Consider the following 19137-nt stretch of genomic DNA (forward strand, 5'->3'; position numbering starts at 1 on the left):
GCAAGTGCCATCGACCCCCCTTAGTCAGCCGAAGACAGTGCTTCAGCAACAACGCCGCCACTTGCACAATGACCTGCTAGCACAGTGACGAGCACCACCTCCATTTCGCACCGTGACCCTGGTCTCACCGACGCCATCTGACTCCTCCACCGAGCCACTGCTCGCACCGCAACATGGGGGGCACTGCATGCCGCACCGCTTCACATCGCAGCAGCTCGGGATCCCATCAAAAAGAAGCTCGACCTTCAACGCGAGTGACTTAAGGGCCCCATCGCCCTGCATCTCTGAAAGGTACGGTTTGCTGGTCTTCCCGACACCGTAGTTGGCCTGCGACACCGCGGTCAGCCAGACCTGTTTTTGGCTTTGTGTGCTCATGGCGCTGTGGAAAGCCGGACGGAGCTATCCACACAAGGAACTCTTTTTAATCAACGTATTTTTTAACTGTGAACTTTTAAGTATAGTATTGAGGGTTTTCGTCGTTTTTGGTCTTGTTTTAATTATATAAAAATGTTGGATATTTTTCTAAACTGGTGTGGTGACCTTTTGTGGTGTGTACACGGTCTTACTGTTGGTTATGTGCAAATGCTTTACACACTGCCTCTAAGATATCCCTGACTGCTCGTGCCACGCTACCAAGGGGGTGAGCAGGGGTTATTTTAGGAGTGTAACTCCCTTATCCTGACTAGAGTGGTGGTTTCTGCCTCGCTTTGACACAAGTCTCAGCTAGCCAGAAATCCCATTTCTAACAGATACGTTGTCAGGATTAGGTCTGGTCCAAATTGTGGAAGGTCCGACGTACACTGCCGGCCATCTGTTGGACGGAATTTTTTACAAATAATCGCAACATCAGCTTTTCATGTATTCTACCACTTACCTGGACAGATCATCTCGCTGTAGTATGGGATCTCAGATATTCCTTTAATTCTCCCCCCAGGACACTGAAACCCTACCTTAAATCTCGGGCGTGGAACAAAATCCAAGCCCCTGATCTTTACTCCTTACTCAATCTCTTAACATTCAGGTAGTTAGTGCTGATCAGATGGCCAATGACCCATGTCCTTCCAGGGTGATTCACCTGGTCCCTGAAGTCACATTACCTTGCAGCCATCTTTCCCATCATGTTTAAAACAGGCGTTTTTCCAACCGTTTGGAAAGCTGCATCAATGCTTCGTCTTCTGAAGAAGCCCACCCTTGACCCGCTTGATCTCAATAACTATCGCCCTATTGCACAGCTTCCCTTTTCGGCTAAGTTAGCAGAAACAATTATGAACACCCAACTTTCCTCCTATCTTGAGGTCAATCATCGTCTAGAAGATACGCAGTTCAGCTTCAGAGAAAATCATGGCACTGAATCTGCGATGCTTACAGCCACTGAGGAAATTAGATCATTTAATGAACGTGTGAGTGCAGTGAACAGCTGGATGGCCAGCAATTGTTTAAAGTTGAATTCCACAAAAACAAAGGTGATTCGATTTGTAACAATCCAGCAATTTGCCCCCTCCCCTCCTCCGGTGGCCATCAGATTTAGGTCAGGCGCCCATGCCAACCTCTAAAGTTAAACTTGAGGTTTATGCTGGATAGTGATTTGAATTTTAAAAATCAAATTAACCTAACTAATAAAACTGTTTTTTAAACTACCTCCTCCTCCTTCCGCTGGCTCAGAAGCGTTAGGAAAATTTGTGCCGGCTGACCTACTTTAAGCAGTAGTCATTGCCCTAGTACTCTCTCGATTAGACTACTGAAATAGCCCCTCTAAAGTCTCACTTAGAAAACTTCAGACCATCCAAAATGCTGCTGCTCTGTTTCTTCTCAAAATTCCCAAATTTCAATCAGCCAGGGCTGCTATTAGACAACTACACTGGCTTCGGGACCATCACCGCATTTCTTTTAAGGCTCTTTGCCTAGAGTACAAGTCAATCTATGGAAATGCACCTGCATACTTGAAGGTAAATCTGATATGGTATACCCCCAGCAGAATTCTTCGGTCAAGCACAGTGAACCTGCTGAAGGTTGCTCCCTTCAGGCGGGTCACCTGGAGAGGCAGAAGCTTTTTTAGAACCACAGCTTTACTGTGGAACAGTCTGCCTCCAGAACTTAATGTTGAACCCACGCTCTTGGCGTTTGGGAAGAACCTTAAAACTTGGTTGTTTAACCAATGATCCCCTAGGACTCTGCCCTCGTCTGCTCTCTTGTGATTCACTCAGTGCCAAGACACCTCTATGTATTTGTGCGCTTTATAAGATTTTTCATTCATTCATAATGCCAATAACAGACAGATCAATAGACAATTTATACTCCCTTGAGTGTATTCCATATTTATGTATGATACACCAAACAGTAACCTTTGATAAGTGACCCAAATTAAATTGCAGAGATTTATTTTCAGGTTGTTAAGCATTATATGACATCAGAATTTCAAGTGCAAGTGGACAAGGATATACGTTATTTATGTGTGAATACTATACTACTATGATGGTGAATAATTGGTAAATTGAGTTCACCCATGATAGCATAAATGAACAGCACAACTAAGCAAAACAAGGTAACAATTACATTAATCATTTTACGATACAGCAATACATAATGTATGATAAGTTCATAAAGTATAAAAAAGTACACATGAAGCAAATCAAAACAATGTTTGCATTGAAACGCATCAGGAACTTACTTTAATGATTTACTTGAAACCAGTCTCCTTTCAATTTTTGGAGATGTGACATGAACACATGGCTGTTTTTTGGTGCTTTGCAAATGTGTGATTGCTGTGGAAGAACAATGGTCACTTTTATTGCTGCTGTTGCTGCTTTCATCACTACAGCTTGAAATCCTCATGTTATCACTGTCACCACTTTCACTAGTACTGCTGCTCTTAGACTCTCCGTTAATTTTCTGCTGCTGGCCGTATGCAATGGGAAGTTGATCTTCAAATATAATCTGAACATTATCTGGGGTGAGTTTGTTCTTTCTACTTTTTCTTTTGGAGCCGTTCGTGGTTATTGCGTTATTCCTTTTCCCATGAGAACCTGCCAGAGTCGTCCATGTTGCACTGAGGCCTATCGTGGTGGTGGTTGTCGCGCTAGGAGGCTCAGTTACAATGGGTAGATCATCTGTTTAAAAAATAAATCACTAATTAACTGAGAAAGGCAGATACTTTGAAGATTTAAAACAATTTGTGCTTTAACAGCTTTGTTGTACAATCAGCAAATAGGTAAATGATACATTTTCAACCAATGTACTTCTTCCATAATATGTTGCTATAGAATATTGTTACTCAGACATTAATCAAACAAGATTCACATTTTAGGTTGGCAGCTCAAAAATCAAAAGCAATAGACTGAGGAGTCTTCAAGTAAGTAGGAACATTGTACTTACCCTAAAAGCTTCGGATTTGTGCGATCAGTGCTGTAGATTAACAGGTTGTGCATACTCCTGCCATCTAGTGTTAGACGCAGACATTGCAAGTTGTTTTTCTTCGAAGATCTTTGTGACTCCTCTGAACGCAAATGCGCAGATTCCATTGCTGAATATGTTTTGCCAAACAGGTGAGAGCAAGTATGAAGTATTTACAAGAAGAATAGTAACCATGCTAGTAGAAGGAATCACTGTAAAAAGAAAGATATCTGTACCAACCACTGGCTTCCAAGGAAGGCAGGGGGGTGCATTCACTCCACAACAATACATACCACAAACAGATGCTTACAGGGTAAGTGACATTCTGCTCGTAGCACGTGTGGCTGAATCGAAATATGCTGTGCATAGACTGTAAAGCAGTGCTCCTCTAAGCGATGGCTAGCCAGTGGATGGTGTCGAGGTTTGAAATGCAGACCTGATGAAAGCTTGACCAACTCTGGCTTGTTCTCAATAGGATGTCCACAATGTTTCGTAAAGTGAAGTGGACTACGTGGCAGCTCTACATAAGTTTGCTATGGGTATGTTCCCCAGGAAAGCCATAGTAGCATCTGCTTGTGGGCGGAGTAGAGCCTAAGACGAGAAGGTACAGTTCTTTTAGCTTTAGCATAGTAGGACTGAATACATTTAACAATGAACCTGCCTTCGAAATGGCATGGCCTTTATGAGACTAGGAGAAAGCTACAAACAGCTTGCATCATGCGGAAAGATTTGGGTCTGTCAAAGTAATACATATGAGCACGCTTGACAACAAGTGCTTGAAGTGCTTTTTCAGCTACAGAGTCAGGGTGTGGAAAGAAGACTAGGAAATCAATTGACTGCTTATGGTGGAACGAAGATACAACCTTGGACAAAAACCTAGGATTGGTTCCGAGAGCCACTTTGTCTTTGTGAATTTGGAAAAAGGGCTCTTGAAAAGCGACAGCCTGCCATTCACTGATTTGTCTAACGGAAGTGACTGCGATGAGGAAGGCAACGTTCCAAGAGAGTAACTGCAGGGGGCATACATGCAGGGGCTAGAATGGTTGCCCTATTAGTCTGGTGAGCACAATGTTCAGATTCCAGACAGGGCCAGGAAGTACTCTAGTTAGGATCACCTGCTTAAGGCCCTCCATAAAGGTTTTGATAACCGGGATTTTGAAGATAGAAGAGTGCTCTCTGTTCTGAATGATTGTGGCAATAGCAACTAGGTGTTTCCTTATTTATGTATGAACCAATGCATATTTCTGAAGTTGTAGATTACAATTAATATCCTGCACTGTAGGGATTTAGTAAGTTATTGTTGTAGGGCACAAACCTTTTCCACTTAAGAATGTAGCAGGTGCATGTGGTGGGCATGCAGGCTTCTTTGAGTACGTCCATGCACTCCTGTAGCATTCCAAGGTAACCAAACTCGAACACTTAAGGAACCAATCACTAGGTGGAGCTGCTTGGGGTTTGGGTATCTGGCTTGCCGTGGTCTTGAGTGAGAAAGTTCAGCCTGCTGTTTAGATTCTTATGGGGGACATCTCAGGCAGGACGAGCCATCATGGTCTGGCCCATGGTAGAGCCACCACAATGAGTGTGAGGAACGTTTGTCTCAGCTTCCTGACCACGTTTGGGATCAGTGGGAGAGGGGGAAAAGCATAGGCAACGATCCTGGACCAAATTATCAGCAGGGTATTTTCCATAAACTGCGGGTGGGTGACGAAACGTGCTGCAAAGTTTCGGCATTTTGCGTTCCCTGCTGTGGCAAAAATGTCTGTGTCTGGGGAACCCCATCTGTGGAAGTATGGAAACAGGACTTGTGGGTGAAGTTCCCATTCTTGGACTTACTGCTGTGCCTTGCAAGCAGATCTGTGAAATCCTTGCCCACTCCCGGTAGATAATCTGCCAGGAGAGGAACCCGGTGATGGATGGCCTAGCACCAAATTTGTTGGGCTAGGGCCGACAGGGGAGTGGAGTGCTTCCCTGCTTCAGCAAATAGAACACAGCCATCATACTATTGGGACGTACCCGACTTACTTTGCCTTGAATTTGAAGGAGAAACGCTTTGAGAGTTATCTGAATGACTAACAGCTCCAAGTGGTAGAAGAAAAGCTATAGATGAGGTGGCCACATACCTTGAACCAGCATGCTATTTAGGTGTGCCCCCAAAAACCGGCTAGGCATGCCACTGTTGTGATGGTAGCCTACAGGATAGGGTCTGCGAAGGGCCTGCCCTGCAACAGGTTGTTGCTGTTCAATCACAGCAGAAAGTGATGGCTGCTGGCCCTTACTAACATTAGATCTTTCAAGTGACCCTTTGCTTGGGAACACTGGCTCAAGAGGCACTCTTGAAGCAGGCACATATTCATTAATTTATTCATTTATAAAGTTTTTTCTAGCGTGAAAAAGGACCCTAGCGGGGATCAGAGCACTTTACATTAGATGGATACAGGATATAGTTGAAGAGGTAAAAACTAGTCACATATGTGAATGGAACATAGCAAAATGATAACTATGGCGGATCATCAGTGTTAGACATACAGTCAAACAACAAAATAGGCAGGAGAGAAGATAAGAGAACATAGTGTGATCAAAAAAGCATGGGTTATAGTCTTAGGGTGTGCAGCTTTTTCACTTTTTTAAAGGAGGAAGAGATTCTGCGGACATCTGGTGGCAAGGAGTTTCATATCTTCGGTGCAATACCAGAGAAGGCTCTGCAGCACATTCTCTTTTTGTCGAAGGTCTCTGGTTTCAATATTAGAGAGCTTTGCTTCGTGACGATCTTCAGCCCCCTGATAGCTCTAGCTTTTGTGCCAAATAACTGGGGGTTTTGAGATGAAAAGCTTTAGGAGTCATGCAGCCGATTTTTAGCTGTATTCTTGCCTCATAAGGGAGCCTGTTCAGTGCTTTTAGGGCCGGGGATATGTGGTAAAGTCTTTTTGTTCCGGAGACCAGTCTGGCAGCAGCGTTAAGTGAAGCTTGTATTTCAGAAGTCCGCATAGAGTGGTGCTTCCGTAGTCCAATCTGGGCATCACTACAGCTTGGATCGCCATCTTTAAGTTGTCCTGAAGGGTTTAAGTTTCCTTAGGATACTCATCTGGTGATTAGCTCCTTTGGTGGCATTACTGATATGAACTTGAATATTCAAGTGTTTGCAAAGGCAATTCCCAAGGATTTAGCGGAATCTGTGATGTGGGGAGATGAAGTCTTCTGGGGAGGAGATTTTCATATAAATTGTCATCTGCATATATGTGATAAAGAATGTTCACAGAGTTCAATGCGTTTGCAAGAAGTTCCCTGAATAAGTTGAAAAGAATGGCTGATAGTGCAGACCCCTGTGGAACAGTTAGGGTGACCATGGTTGGTTGATAGAGGGATTGCTTCATCTTGATTCTTTGGGTTCTGTTGTGTAGGAATGAGGTAAAGCACTGTAGCACGGGTCCTGATAGACCCATCCTTCGTTCCAGTAGGGACAGTGGTCTGTCGTGTTTAACCGTGTCTAAAGCAGGTGATAAGTCAAGAAGTATAAAAAGACATGATTCATTATGATCTAGCAGTTTTAATATATCGTCCATGATGTGAGTGAGTGCAGATTCTGTGCTGCGTCTGTGACGAAAGCCGGATTGGTATTGAACCAGAAGTTTGAAGTTCTCTGTGTTGTATCAGAGTTGGATTTGCGCGTATTTTTCTAGCATTTTTGCCAAAGTGGGGTTGTTGGATATAGGGCGGTAGTTGTTGAGATCTGAGCAGAGTGTTGAATTTTTTTTTAGGATGGGTGTTACCTGCCCTATTTTTAGGCAGTGAGGTTTAGCACCTTGTCCAAAAGAGGCATTTGCAATCTTTGACGATAAGGGGAGAACAGAAGTTTTTATCTTTTTGAAGATTGAAGGTGGTAGTGGATCACTTAAGTGGTTGGATGGATTAATCGCTAGAAGAATGTTATAGATGTCATTTTCAGTGAAGGGCGTGAAAGTGTGCCAAGAGGCATTGGCTTTCCAAGATGTCCGGTACCACGTCTCTCGTCGCCTCCACGGGTCTCAGCTTTGCTGTGGCTGTGGATCGGGCTGTTGGATGTCTGGAAGTCCGGTTCTTCTCAGGCTCTGTTGTTCGAGCTCCGGCGGGAGCAACGATAAAGCAAACCGTTGAGCGCTTGATGGTGCCTGGTTGCACAGGGTGGTCACTCCTTGACCACAAGGGAGATTCTTCAGTCTTCTACGTCGAGTAGGATGTCGAAGGGTCCAGAGTTTCGTATCAGAGTTTCAGTCAGGATTATCTAAAGTCTAAGGACACAGCTCCTACCTTTATTCCAAATCAAGGGGCTGGATTACCTGCTAGGTCCCTCCTATGGGTGGGACCCAGGAAGGGGGTGGTTACACCCCTTTCCCTTTGTCCAGTTTCGCGCCCAAGCTGGGGCTAGAGTGCCCCAGCACCGGTTTGAACTGGCCTATGCATGGGACACCTTGTGTGCCCCAGGCAGTGTCTCATTTCGTTCAGCCCTCCCTGCCCCAATCCACTATCTCCTGTCTGGGGTAGTGCTAGCACCTCCCTGTGACAGGAAACCTATTGTCCAAGCCTCCCTCGCTGGAAGGACTCCCAGCAGCAGGAGGTCAGACTTGTGTCTGTGGCAGCAGCATCCATTTTGTGATGCTGAGGCTCTGGTTAACTTTAACCGGGATTAATGGAAGTAACATGTCTTTTCCCTCTAGAAGGGTGGGATGCTACCCCTGTTGCTAGAACTGGCGAGGGGGTAGTATTCCAAAGCACACAACATGTTTTGATAAAGCCAAACCAAAGTTAGCAATAAACGCGAGGATTATAATGCACTTAAGAGTATATGGTATGACAATATCCTAGAACAGCTATAAGGACATGGTTCCGAAAGCTGCAGACAGGCTCAGCTCATGCTAGAGCACCATCTCACATAAAATCAAGTACTCTGCCTCAAGGATTGTTAAGGCCTGCCATAGGAGTGACTTATAGGTGCATATGTGTCCAGATATAAGGTTACAATATCTTGAGGGGCGTAGGAAATCCCACGCTGAATCTTGAGGAGCACCAATGGGCCTTAGCCTCGTAAGTATCAGACGTTACTCCAGTTTAAAGCAGGATATATTTTATTCCAATTGTATCTTGATGGGAGTATATTTAAACTTCATATACACAACCGTAGACATATCATTGGTATCAACATATGGGTTTCAAGCCATGGTAAGTCCCGTAATTAATCCCAATGCATTTCGGGACATAACGTCCCTTCATCAGGGGATCTATGAGGAGATAAACATCGTATTAGAGGGGGGCTCAGGAAAAGGCTCATCTTACAAGCGTGCGTGAAAAGAAAAAAGTGCGTGTTTCCCTTAGGAACACAGTGTGTGACATCACTGGTCAAAAACGTGCACAAACAGTAACGTCGATCCCGAGTGAAGAAATATAAACATGCGAATACTACAGCAGGTGGACAGAGTTTAAAAAAAGAAATCAAATGTGAGCATGCTATTGGTACTGGATAGATCGTGAGGTGAGGTGAGGTATTTAGTTAACAGAGTCGGTGAATGCTCATAAACATAGGTCAAGACGGATAGGTGTGCACAGATATAAGGTTAGACATAGGAATACTATATCTAAGCAAGGGGTGATTACACAACCTTGCCCCAGCTGAGTGATCAGCCAGTTGTGTCAGTTTGGATGGCCAGCCAGGGGTGGCAAAAGATATGCTGCAGCCCCTGGTAGGCCTTGGGTGCACCTATGCCCTGGGTACCTATAGTACACTATACAGGGGCTCATAAGGTGTCCCAATATCCAATTAGTTATGTACCTAAGGTACATGGAGTCCATTTTATAGAGAGAGCAGATAGCCTGGGGCCCTGATTAGCAGGATCGCAGGCCAACTAAGTCGAAAAACAGCTAAACACAAGGCAAAAAATCTGGGGTAACCATAGTCAGGTATCCACCTTCCTACAGATTGTAGGCCATATTCAATAGTATTTGTTTTCTATACGAAGAATTTGTCCAGTTCCTCATAGCTAAGGGTAGTGATCTCTCCTTGTTCTGGCTGGGTTGGTGTGTTGAGCGATTGTTGTTTGACTATTTCAAATAGTTCCTTGGGTCGATTTTTGGCTTGGTTCAGCTGTGTTCTAAAGAAATCAGCCTTTGCCTTAAAGATTCTCCTGTTGTATGTATCCTTCACTGATATAAGGTGCTTTAGGTGTTCAATAGAGGGTACAGCTCTTCAGATTCTTTCTGCTAATTTTAGCTTAGTCAGAAATCAGGTTCTCATTGAACCAGGGTTTAGATATTTCAGTGGAAGCACAAGTTACTTACCTTCGGTAACGATATATCTGTAGGAAACATTAGTAGGGATAGATTCCTTACCTTAGAATTACTCCCAGGCGTCAGACTGGATCCGGAAAGTTTTTAGTCAGCAGGACTCCTACGCGTCGGTAGGCGTCGTCGTGGGGCTCCGCGTACATCGTTGGCGCCGGGATGACATCGCTAGAGCCACTTAGATGCACCCACGCGCGCGGACGTCCGTTCTGTACACTACTTTCCGCGTCAGGAACGCAAAGCCATGCAAGAAACTGACCACTGGTGCCATGAAACTAGGGCCCTGAAAGGTATGACAACCCTAGAAATCTGTTCACAGAACAGGGAGGATGGGTGGGGCGGTAAGAAATCTATCACTACTAATGTTTCTTACAGATATATCATTAACAAAGGTAAGTAACTTGTGCATCTGAAAGAAACACGTAGTGATTGATTGTTTACCTTAGAATAGACATCCCAGCAATACCAACCCCGGTGGTAGGTCTGGTACCAAGATCACACCAGAAAGTCCTGGAGAACAGAAAGGCCAAAGAAGCCGTCTCTCCGGACTTGGCTGTCCAGGCAGTAATGCTAGGTAAACGTGTGCAGCGAAGCCCACGTAGTTGCCTGACAGATGTCATGCAAGGGAACTCCCCGTCCCAAAGCAGTAGTGGCTGGCGTCGCCCTGATAGAATGGGCGCGTAGCCCCTCCGGAGGCTCTTTTTTAGCTAAAGAATAACAAGCCTTAATGCACAGAACGACCCACGAGAGATGGTCCACTTGTGCACAGTCCGACCTTTCTTGGCGCCCACGTAGCCAACAAAGAGCTGATCATCCACCAGGAACTGTGCGCGGTTCAGATGGAAATACAGAGCACGTTTTGGGTCCAGACGGTGGAGCCTCTCCTCTTTTGAGGGATGCAGTGGAGGAAAGAAGGTGGGCAAAGTGAAGGTCTGCCCGATATGAAAGGCAGTGACAACCTTTGGCAGAAAAGATGGACGAGTCCGCAGAACAACTTTGTCCGGATGGAATGAGAGACATGGAGGCTTAGAAGAAAGAGCCTGGGCCTCACTCACTCTTCTGGCAGAGGTGATGGCCACCAAGAAAGCAGGCTTTAAAGTGAGAAGACGAAGAGGAAAGTTGTGAAGTGGCTCAAAGGGAGCACACATCAGATAGGTTAGAACGAGGTTCAAGTCCCACTGAGGCATTATGAAAGGAACAGGAGGGAAAAGATGAGCAAAGCCTTTTAAGAATCTATTTACAACAGGGGACTTGAAAAGGGAAGGCTGATCTGGAAGCCGTAAAAAGGCTGAAATGGCCGAGAGATAGCCGTTGATAGTGCCCAGAGATGAAAGGGGATCCACAGCCTTTGCTGTGCACCATGCCACAAATTTATTTCAACTGTAGGGGTATACCATTTTAGTGGAGGGACGCATGGCTGCCAAGATGACATCACAAACTTCGGGAGGCAGGTCAAAAAACGTCAACTGCTGCCGCTCAATCTCCACACAAGAAGGTGGAGGCTTGACAGGTTCGGGTGGAGGACCCTCACCAGCTGCTGCGACAGATTGTCCTCCCGAACAGGCAGTCGGAGCGGGAGATCGATCGCCATGCTGAGCAGCTCGGGATACCATACTCTTCGAGCCCAGTCCGGAGCCAAAAGAATGACTTTGGCCCGGTCGCGCTTGATTTTCAGCACTCTGGGTAGAAGTGGTATAGGCGGAAAGGCGTATAGTAGACCACAACTCCACCCCCCACGAAAAGCTTTGCCTAGCGAGTGCTGCCTTGGAAATTCCTGTGCGCAGAACTGAGTACATTGCGCATTCTCTTCGGTGGCGAAAAGTTCTAACCAAGGCTCTCCCCACTGCTGAAAGAGACCTCGCGCCACATCAGAGTTCAAACGCCATTCGTGATCCATCATGCACCGGGGGCTGAGTTGGTCCGCCCTGGCGTTCAAAGAACCTGCCAGGTGTTGAACCACCAGGGAAATGCCCTAATGTTCCATCCATGTCCAGAGGCACAGAGCCTCTTGACATAGGGTCCACGACCCCACCCCGCTCTGTTTGTTGCAGTACCACATGGCGGTGGTGTTGTCTGAACGCCTGCACTACTCTCCCCATGACAGAGGGAAGGAATGCCTTCAGTGCAAGTCGGATCGCCCAAAGCTCCAGAAGGTTGATATGGAGTTGGGACTCTGCCCGAGACCAGAGGCCTCCGATCTCTGCCTCTCCCATGTGGTCGCCCCATCCCAGAAGGGATGCGTCCGTCACAACTGTGTGTCGGGTTGGGGAAGGGAGAGGGATCTGCCATTGACCCAATCGCGATTCGTGAGCCACCACTGGGATCGTCGTGCAGTGCCCTCCGAGATCTGGACGTGCTCGGACAGGTTGCGCTGATGCTATGCCCACTGGAACTTCAGGTCCCACTGAATAGCCCGCATATGCCATCTGGCGTGATCAACCAGCAGGATGCAGGAGGCCATCAGGCCCAGTAGCCGAAGCATCCTGAACAAAATCCGGGATAGAGGCTGAAAGATCGGAATTACAGCCTGAATATCCCAGACTCGCTGCTCGGGAGGATAAACCGGAAACTGCGCCGAGTTCAGAACCACTCCCAAAAGAGAATCACGTGCGACTTCAGCACGTTGATGGAAAACCCCAGCAAACGCAGGAGGTCGGCCGTAGTCTGGAGGTGGGAGACGACTGCCTGGGGCGAGCCCGCATTCAACAACCAGTCGCCGAGATAGGGGAAGACTGGAACCCCGGAACCCCTGATCTGCGCAGATGAGCTGCGCCCACCGCCATCACTTTCATGAACACCCAAGGGGCCGAAGGGGAGCACGGTAAACTGAAAATGATTGTGGCCAACCGTGAACCGCAGGTAACGTTGGTGGGCCGGCAGGATGGGGATGTGGGAATAAGCGTCCTGCAAGTCCTACACTACCATCCAGTCTCCAGGGTCGAGAGCAGACCAGACCTGAGCAAGCGTCAACATCTTGAACTTCTCCTTCCGGACGAAGCTTTTGACGTCCCGGAGGTCCAAGATAGGACGCAGGCCCTTGTCCTTCTTGGGGACCTGAAAGTAGTGGGAATAGCAACCAAGATTAACTTCTGGCCCAGGAATGCGCTCAATGGTCCCCTTGGCCAAGAGGGCCGTGACTTGCTGCTGAAGAAGCACAAGATGGTCCTCCGACATGCGGTGGTACAGAGGTGGCATGGCTGGAGAGGAAGTCTCGAAGGGGAGGGAGTACTCCCTTCGACCTATCTGCAGCACCCACTTGTCCAAAATGATGTCGAGCCAGTGGGGGAGATGATGGCGTATTCTGCCGCCCACTGGCGTTTGATGGGCCTGAAAGGTCGGACTAGAAAGGCTTTGAAGTGGATGCTGCGGGGTGGAGGTGGACTGACCTGCCCGCTGGACCCAAGAACCGCCTCAGCGGTTCCCACGCCTGCGCTGTAGTTGTTGCTGCGCCGGGCTGTGGCTCTGGAATGAACGTGTTGTGGTACCCCTTCTGTGGTCACGAAAGGAGCAAAAAGCAGAAAGCAGAAGAAGCTGAAAGGCCTAAGGACTTGACCGTAGCCCGCGAGTCCTTAAAGCGCACTATCTGCTTTGTTGCCAAAAAGGCGAATGCCATCAAAGGGCATGTCCATCAAGGTGTTCTGGACATCCCCCGAAAAGCCAGTTGCTCTCAGCCAGGCATGAAGTCCGAGGTGGAGATCCTCGGCTGCCCTACGCAACACCACTGCGTAACTTGCTCTCTCCTCCAGAGGCACGGAAGGAGGAGACAGCATGCCAAGGTCAGGCGAGGTGACTAGACCACTGGCATCCCCCTAATCCTCTGCCCAGTCCGGGTCAACACCACACTGTTGTGCGAGAGGATTCTCAGACCCCTCCCAGTGTTCCCCTTCCTCCGAAGTCTGAAACAGGCTGAAAATAAGTAGGACGTAGGGGTAGAAAGGCCCTATCGGCGTCTGATACGGCGTCGATCGACACCGTTCCGGCGCAGCGTCCAGTTCACGGGTGAAACCAGGGACAACATAAACGGTGGTACCGGACGACGTCAGAGGTGGTGCCGGAGGTGGGGTCGACACCGGTTGAGGCGTGATGAGGTCAACCGGTGTCACCTGGGATCTGAGCCCGGATCCAGTGAGGTCCTGCGGTACCGGAGAAGACAGCGGCGCCGGGGTCGGAACCACCGGCGTCAGAAGGGCAGGACCTTCAGTCAGGCCCGAAGGCGCACCGGCGGGGACCAGACGGCCCAAAGAGTCGGGCCATGGCAGCAAAAAAACTCTTGCACCTTTGCAGGCCTCGCCGACCGACCTGGAAGCACAAGTTACTACTTGTGTAACGATATATCTGTAAGAGACATTAGTTAGTGATAGATTCCTTACCTTAGTATATCCCCAGGCGTCAGACTGGATCCGGAAACTTTTTGCATAGCAGTACCCTTGCGCGTCGGTAGGCGTTGTCTGCGGCTCCGCGTCCATCGGCGTACTTAGACGCCGCCTCCGCGTGCTGACGTCAGTTCTTAGACACAGCTTTTCCGCGCCAGAAGCACTGAGCCATGTTAGAAACCAACACTGGTGCCATTGAAACTAGGGCCCTGAAAGGGGATGACCTTCACCCTAGAGATCGGTTCGCAGAACGGGGAGGATGGGTGAGTCGGTAAGGAATGAATATGCTACTTACCAGTGTGCATCTGTTCTTGGCATGTAGGGCTGCTAACATTCATATCTTAGCATTAGATCGCCGCCTAGTGTTGGGCTCGGATGATCGCACATTGTTGTCCTGGCAGAGTCTTCGAAGTATCCTGAGATAGGTGGCTCCTCCCCTGGACTACAGTGCGCATGGGCATCGGCTCCATCCCCAGATTGTTTTTCGCCATTGTGGCAGAAGATGGAGTGAAAAGTGTAAAGGATGTCCATGCTAATGAATAAATACAATAGTATATCTGCAGCTGCGACAGGCACCGGGGAGGAGGGCGGGCGATATGAATGTTAGCAGCTTTACATGCCAAGAACAGATGCACACTGGTAAGTAGCATATTCAGTTCGAGGCATGTGGGCTGCTAAATTCATATCTTAGCATAGAATACATAGCAGTCCCTCCATCAGCGGCGGTTGCCCGTGCCAGCTGCAGAAACCTGAAAAAGTGTCTTCAGAACAGCCTGTCCTACAGCAGCTTGCTGCTTGGAATGCACATCAACACAGTAGTGTTTTGTAAAGGTATGTGGTGTAACCCACGTGGCTGCTCTGCAAATATCCTCTAAAGGAATGTTCCCTAGGAAAGCCATGGATGCCCCCAGTTTGCGTGTGGAGTGCGCTCTTGGGGGTATTGTTAAAGTGCGCTTGGCCTTTTGATAACATATCTGGATGCACTTAACAATCCATCTGGCTATCCCTGCTTTGGAAATCGGGTTGCCTTTGTGTTGTGGTGCGAAGGCAACAAAAAGTTGTTTTGTTTTTCTAAAGGGTTGTGTTCTGTCTATGTAGTACATCAACGCCCTCCGTACATCTAAGGTATGGAGCATTCTTTCCGCCACCGTTTGCGGGTTTTGAAAGAATGCTGGTAAGTCAATAGTTTGGTTGAGATGAAACTGTGACACCACCTTCGGAAGGAATTTGGGGTTAGTGCGTAGCACTACCCTATTTGGATGAATTTGAATGAATGGCTCTTGGATTGTGAGCGCCTGCAGCTCACTGACACGCCTCAGAGACGTAATAGCTACAAGGAAAGCTACTTTCCACGTAAGGAACTGGAGTTCACACGAGTGCAGTGGCTCAAATGGTGGTCCCATCAGTCTGGTGAGAACGACATTGAGGTTCCACACCGGAGCTGGCGGTGTTCTTGGGGGAATGACTCGTTTCAGACCTTCAAGGAAGGCTTTAATGGCGGGCACTCTGAAGACAGAGAGATGCTGCCTGTTTTGAAGATAAGCCGCTATGGCGGATAGATGTATCCGAATGGAAGTGTACGCTAGATTGCACTTGTAAAGATGCAACAGATAGCAAATGATGTTGGGGATAGATGCATCTAGCGGGTTGATGTCATTGGCTGTACAGTAAATGACAAAACGCTTCCACTTTGCAGCATAGCATGCTCTGGTAGTTGGCTTCCTTGCCTCCTTGATGATGTTCATGCATTCCGGAGGTAGGTTAAGGTATCCAAACTCTAGGACTTCAGGAGCCAGATCGCCAGGTTGAGCTGTTGCGGATCTGGATGCTGAATTTCTCCATGGTTCTGCGTCAAAAGACTGGGCGTGAGGCGCAGTCTTTGATGCGGCACCACTGAGAGTTCGAGGAACGTGGTGTACCAAGTCTGGCGCGCCCACGTTGGAGCAACTAGGATGAGAGTCATCGCGTGCTGCCTTAGCTTTCTTGCGACCAGCGGTATTAGAGGGGCTGGCGGAAAAGCGTACGCAAATTTGCCTGACCAGTTCATCCATATCGCATTCCCCTGCGACTGTGGGTGAGGGAACCTGGCGGCAAAGTGTTGGCATTTTGCGTTTTCTTTTGTGGCAAACAGGTGTATCTCCGGATGACCCCACTGCTGGAAGTACGGGTGGAGGACAGATGGGTGTATCTCCCACTCGTGCATTTGATGGCTGTACCTGCTGAGCAGATCCGCCATCTGATTGTCCTTTCCTGGGAGGTGTTCTGCCATGAGGAAAATGTTCCTCTGAATGGCCCACTTCCACATGCTCTGAGCCAGATGAGACAGCTGTGGCGAGTGGGTGCCTCCCTGCTTTTGAATGTAGTACATCGCAGTCATGTTGTCCGTCCGGACTAACACTACCTTGTTGCACAGATGTACAATGAAGGACTTGAGCGCCATGAAGATTGCCATCAGTTCCAGATAGTTGATGTGCATCTTCTGTTGCTGCGTCGTCCATAGTCCCTGCACTGTGTAAGTGAGCAGATGAGCTCCCCATCCCTGGAGAGATGCGTCCGTTGTCAGGACAATCTGCGGCACAGGCTCTTGGAACAGTCGGCCCTTGCAAAGGTTGTGTGGAGTCCACCAATGCAGAGAGTCGTATGCCCGACTGGTAACCAACACTAGGTCTGTCAATTGCCCCTGAGCCTGTGTCCACTGATTCGCTAAGCACTCCTGGAGCGGGCGCATATGTAACCGTGCGTGAGGGACTATGAAGATGCAGGAGGCCATCATGCCTATCAACTGCATAAACACTCTCGCTGGAAGCGAGTGTTGTGGTCTGAACTTTTGGATCAGAGACTGCATGCTGTCTATCCTGACTTGGTTTGGCTGAGCCATGGCCGTCAGGGTGTTGATCGTCGCACCTAGGAACTGCCGGACATGTGCTGGTTGTAGATGCGACTTTGGGTAGTTCAGCGAGAAACCCAGATTGTGAAGAAGATGAATTGTAGTCGACATGTCTGCGGCGCACTGTTGTTCCGACTTGGCTTGCACGAGCCAGTCGTCTAGGTAGGGGTAGACATGGATGTTCTGCCTCCTGAGGTGCGCTGCTACTGTCGCCAGACACTTGGTAAACACCCTTGGGGCTGTGGTGACTCCGAAGGGTAGGACCTTGAACTGGTAATGCTTGCCTTGAATAGTGAACCTGAGGTATTTCCTGTGGGACGGGTGTAGTGGAATGTGGAAATAAGCATCCTTGAGATCTAAGGTTGCTAAGAAGTCCCCTTGGTTTAGCAAGGGAAGAATCTGTTGCAGTGTAAGCATGTGGAAATGTTCTGATAGTATGTACAGGTTGAGGGGACGTAGATCTAGAATGGGTCTGAGAGATCCGTCCTTCTTTGGAATAAGGAAGTACAGGGAATACACCCCTGTGCCTTCCTCTCCCACCGGCACGAGCTCGATTGCTCCCTTTTGCAGCATCACCACTACTTCCTGCTGCAATAAGAGCAAGTGCTCTGCGGACATAGGCCTTTGCCTTGGCGGGATGTTGGGTGGAGTGGACTTCAACTCTAGGCAATAACCATACTGGACTAGTTGTCGCACCCACCTGTCTGTGGTGATGTTTCTCCAGACGGGCAGGAACTGCTGCAGTCTCCCCCCGACAGGTGTTAAGTGGTCGGGGGGCAGTGACAGAGAGTCACTGTTTGCTTGGAGTAGAGGAGCGGGAGCTGTTGTTTCCTCTGCCGCGACCTCTGTTGCTGTTATTTCTGTAACCTCCCTTGTTCTGTTTTGTGAACGAGGATTGTGCTCCACCTCTTGAGAACTGGGATTGTTGACCCATTTGTCCTCTGGTGACTCCACGTGCACCTGAGCGACGAAAATTGCTGCCACGAAACTGTTGTGACTGTAGGGCCCCCATGGACTTAGCAGTTTCTGTGTCTTTTTTTATTTTCTCTAGGGTGGTGTCAACATCTGGACCAAACAGACTATCAGGATTGACTGGCTGATTAAGAATGGTTGTCTGAATATCCGGTTTAAACCCTGAGATGCGGAGCCACGCCTGTCGTCTCAGCATAACGCTAGTGTTGATAGCTCTAGCAGCTGTGTCTGCTGCGTCAAGTGCACACTTGATGGCTGCGTTTGAGATTAGCTTCCCTTCCTCAATAAGCAGTTTGGTGCCCTCTTGGAACTTTGGAGGCAGGTGTTGTATAATCTGTTCTAGGGTGTCGTAGTGCGCCCTATCGTAACGCGCTAAGAGTGCCTGTGTATTGGCAATGCGCCAAAAGTTTGATGCCTGTGCAGCTACTCTTTTGCCCCCTGCCTCTAGCACTTTGGACTCCTTATCCGGGGGAGGAGCTTCATCCGTCGTCTGGGAGTTGGCACGTTTCCTGGCATTGGCGACCACAAGAGAGTCCAGTGGCAACTGTCCCCGAATGTATGCGGGGTCTGCAGGTGCAGGTCTGTACTTTTTTTCAATACGTGGATTGACCACTCTCGCTCTTGTAGGCTCCTTAAATATGTCCCCAGCATGCTTGAGGACTCCTTTAAGCATAGGCATTGTCTTTACTGTCCTTTCAGAGACTGAAAACGTGTCGAAAAGGAAGTCTTCCTCAACCGGGTCAGCATGCATGTCCACATCATGATTGGCTGCCGCTCTTTCGAGTAGTGCATGAAAACCTGCTGAATCCTCAGTTGGGAATGCACGTGCATTAAAAAGCTGCGGGTCCTGCCCCACACCTTGGGTGTTCTGGTCACCAGTGTCATCATATGAATCCGGTTGTGCATCAGGTTCATTGATAGGGAAATTGTACTGCTCGTCCTCATCATACCCCTCACCCGCAGAGTGTTCTGGGGAGGGAGTAGGGCTCCGTCTCGGAGGAGGCTGGATTGGTTCCGTGAGGCCTGAAGCGTCAAGGGGCACCCTCTTTTTCTTCAGTGGGATGACATATGAGTCCACTGGCTCCGAAGTGATTTTCCTCTTATAGAGGGTCAGTTTGCCTGTGTCAGCGTCGATGAAATGCTCTGAATCATCCTCTGATTCGAGTACCCGACGTGGAAGCGGGCCAGCCGGTGAAGAAATCACCT

The 19137-nt window shown here is 48.4% G+C and overlaps 1 protein-coding gene across 14 annotated transcripts in view; it reads right to left on the reverse strand.

Moving 5' to 3' along the window:
* Positions 1-19137, reverse strand: part of ANKRD17 (ankyrin repeat domain 17) — a 1381421-nt gene that overhangs the window by 332338 nt on the left and 1029946 nt on the right. For all 14 annotated transcript variants that reach the window (XM_078676026.1, XM_078676025.1, XM_078676019.1 and 11 more), the window contains one exon: positions 2669-3107. In XM_078676026.1, the coding sequence (XP_078532152.1) occupies positions 2669-3107 (439 nt within the window). The remainder of the gene's footprint in view (positions 1-2668; positions 3108-19137) is intronic.

The sequence above is a fragment of the Lissotriton helveticus genome, chromosome 2_1 (assembly GCF_964261635.1).
Source record: "Lissotriton helveticus chromosome 2_1, aLisHel1.1, whole genome shotgun sequence".
In the NCBI taxonomy this organism is placed as follows: domain Eukaryota; kingdom Metazoa; phylum Chordata; class Amphibia; order Caudata; family Salamandridae; genus Lissotriton; species Lissotriton helveticus.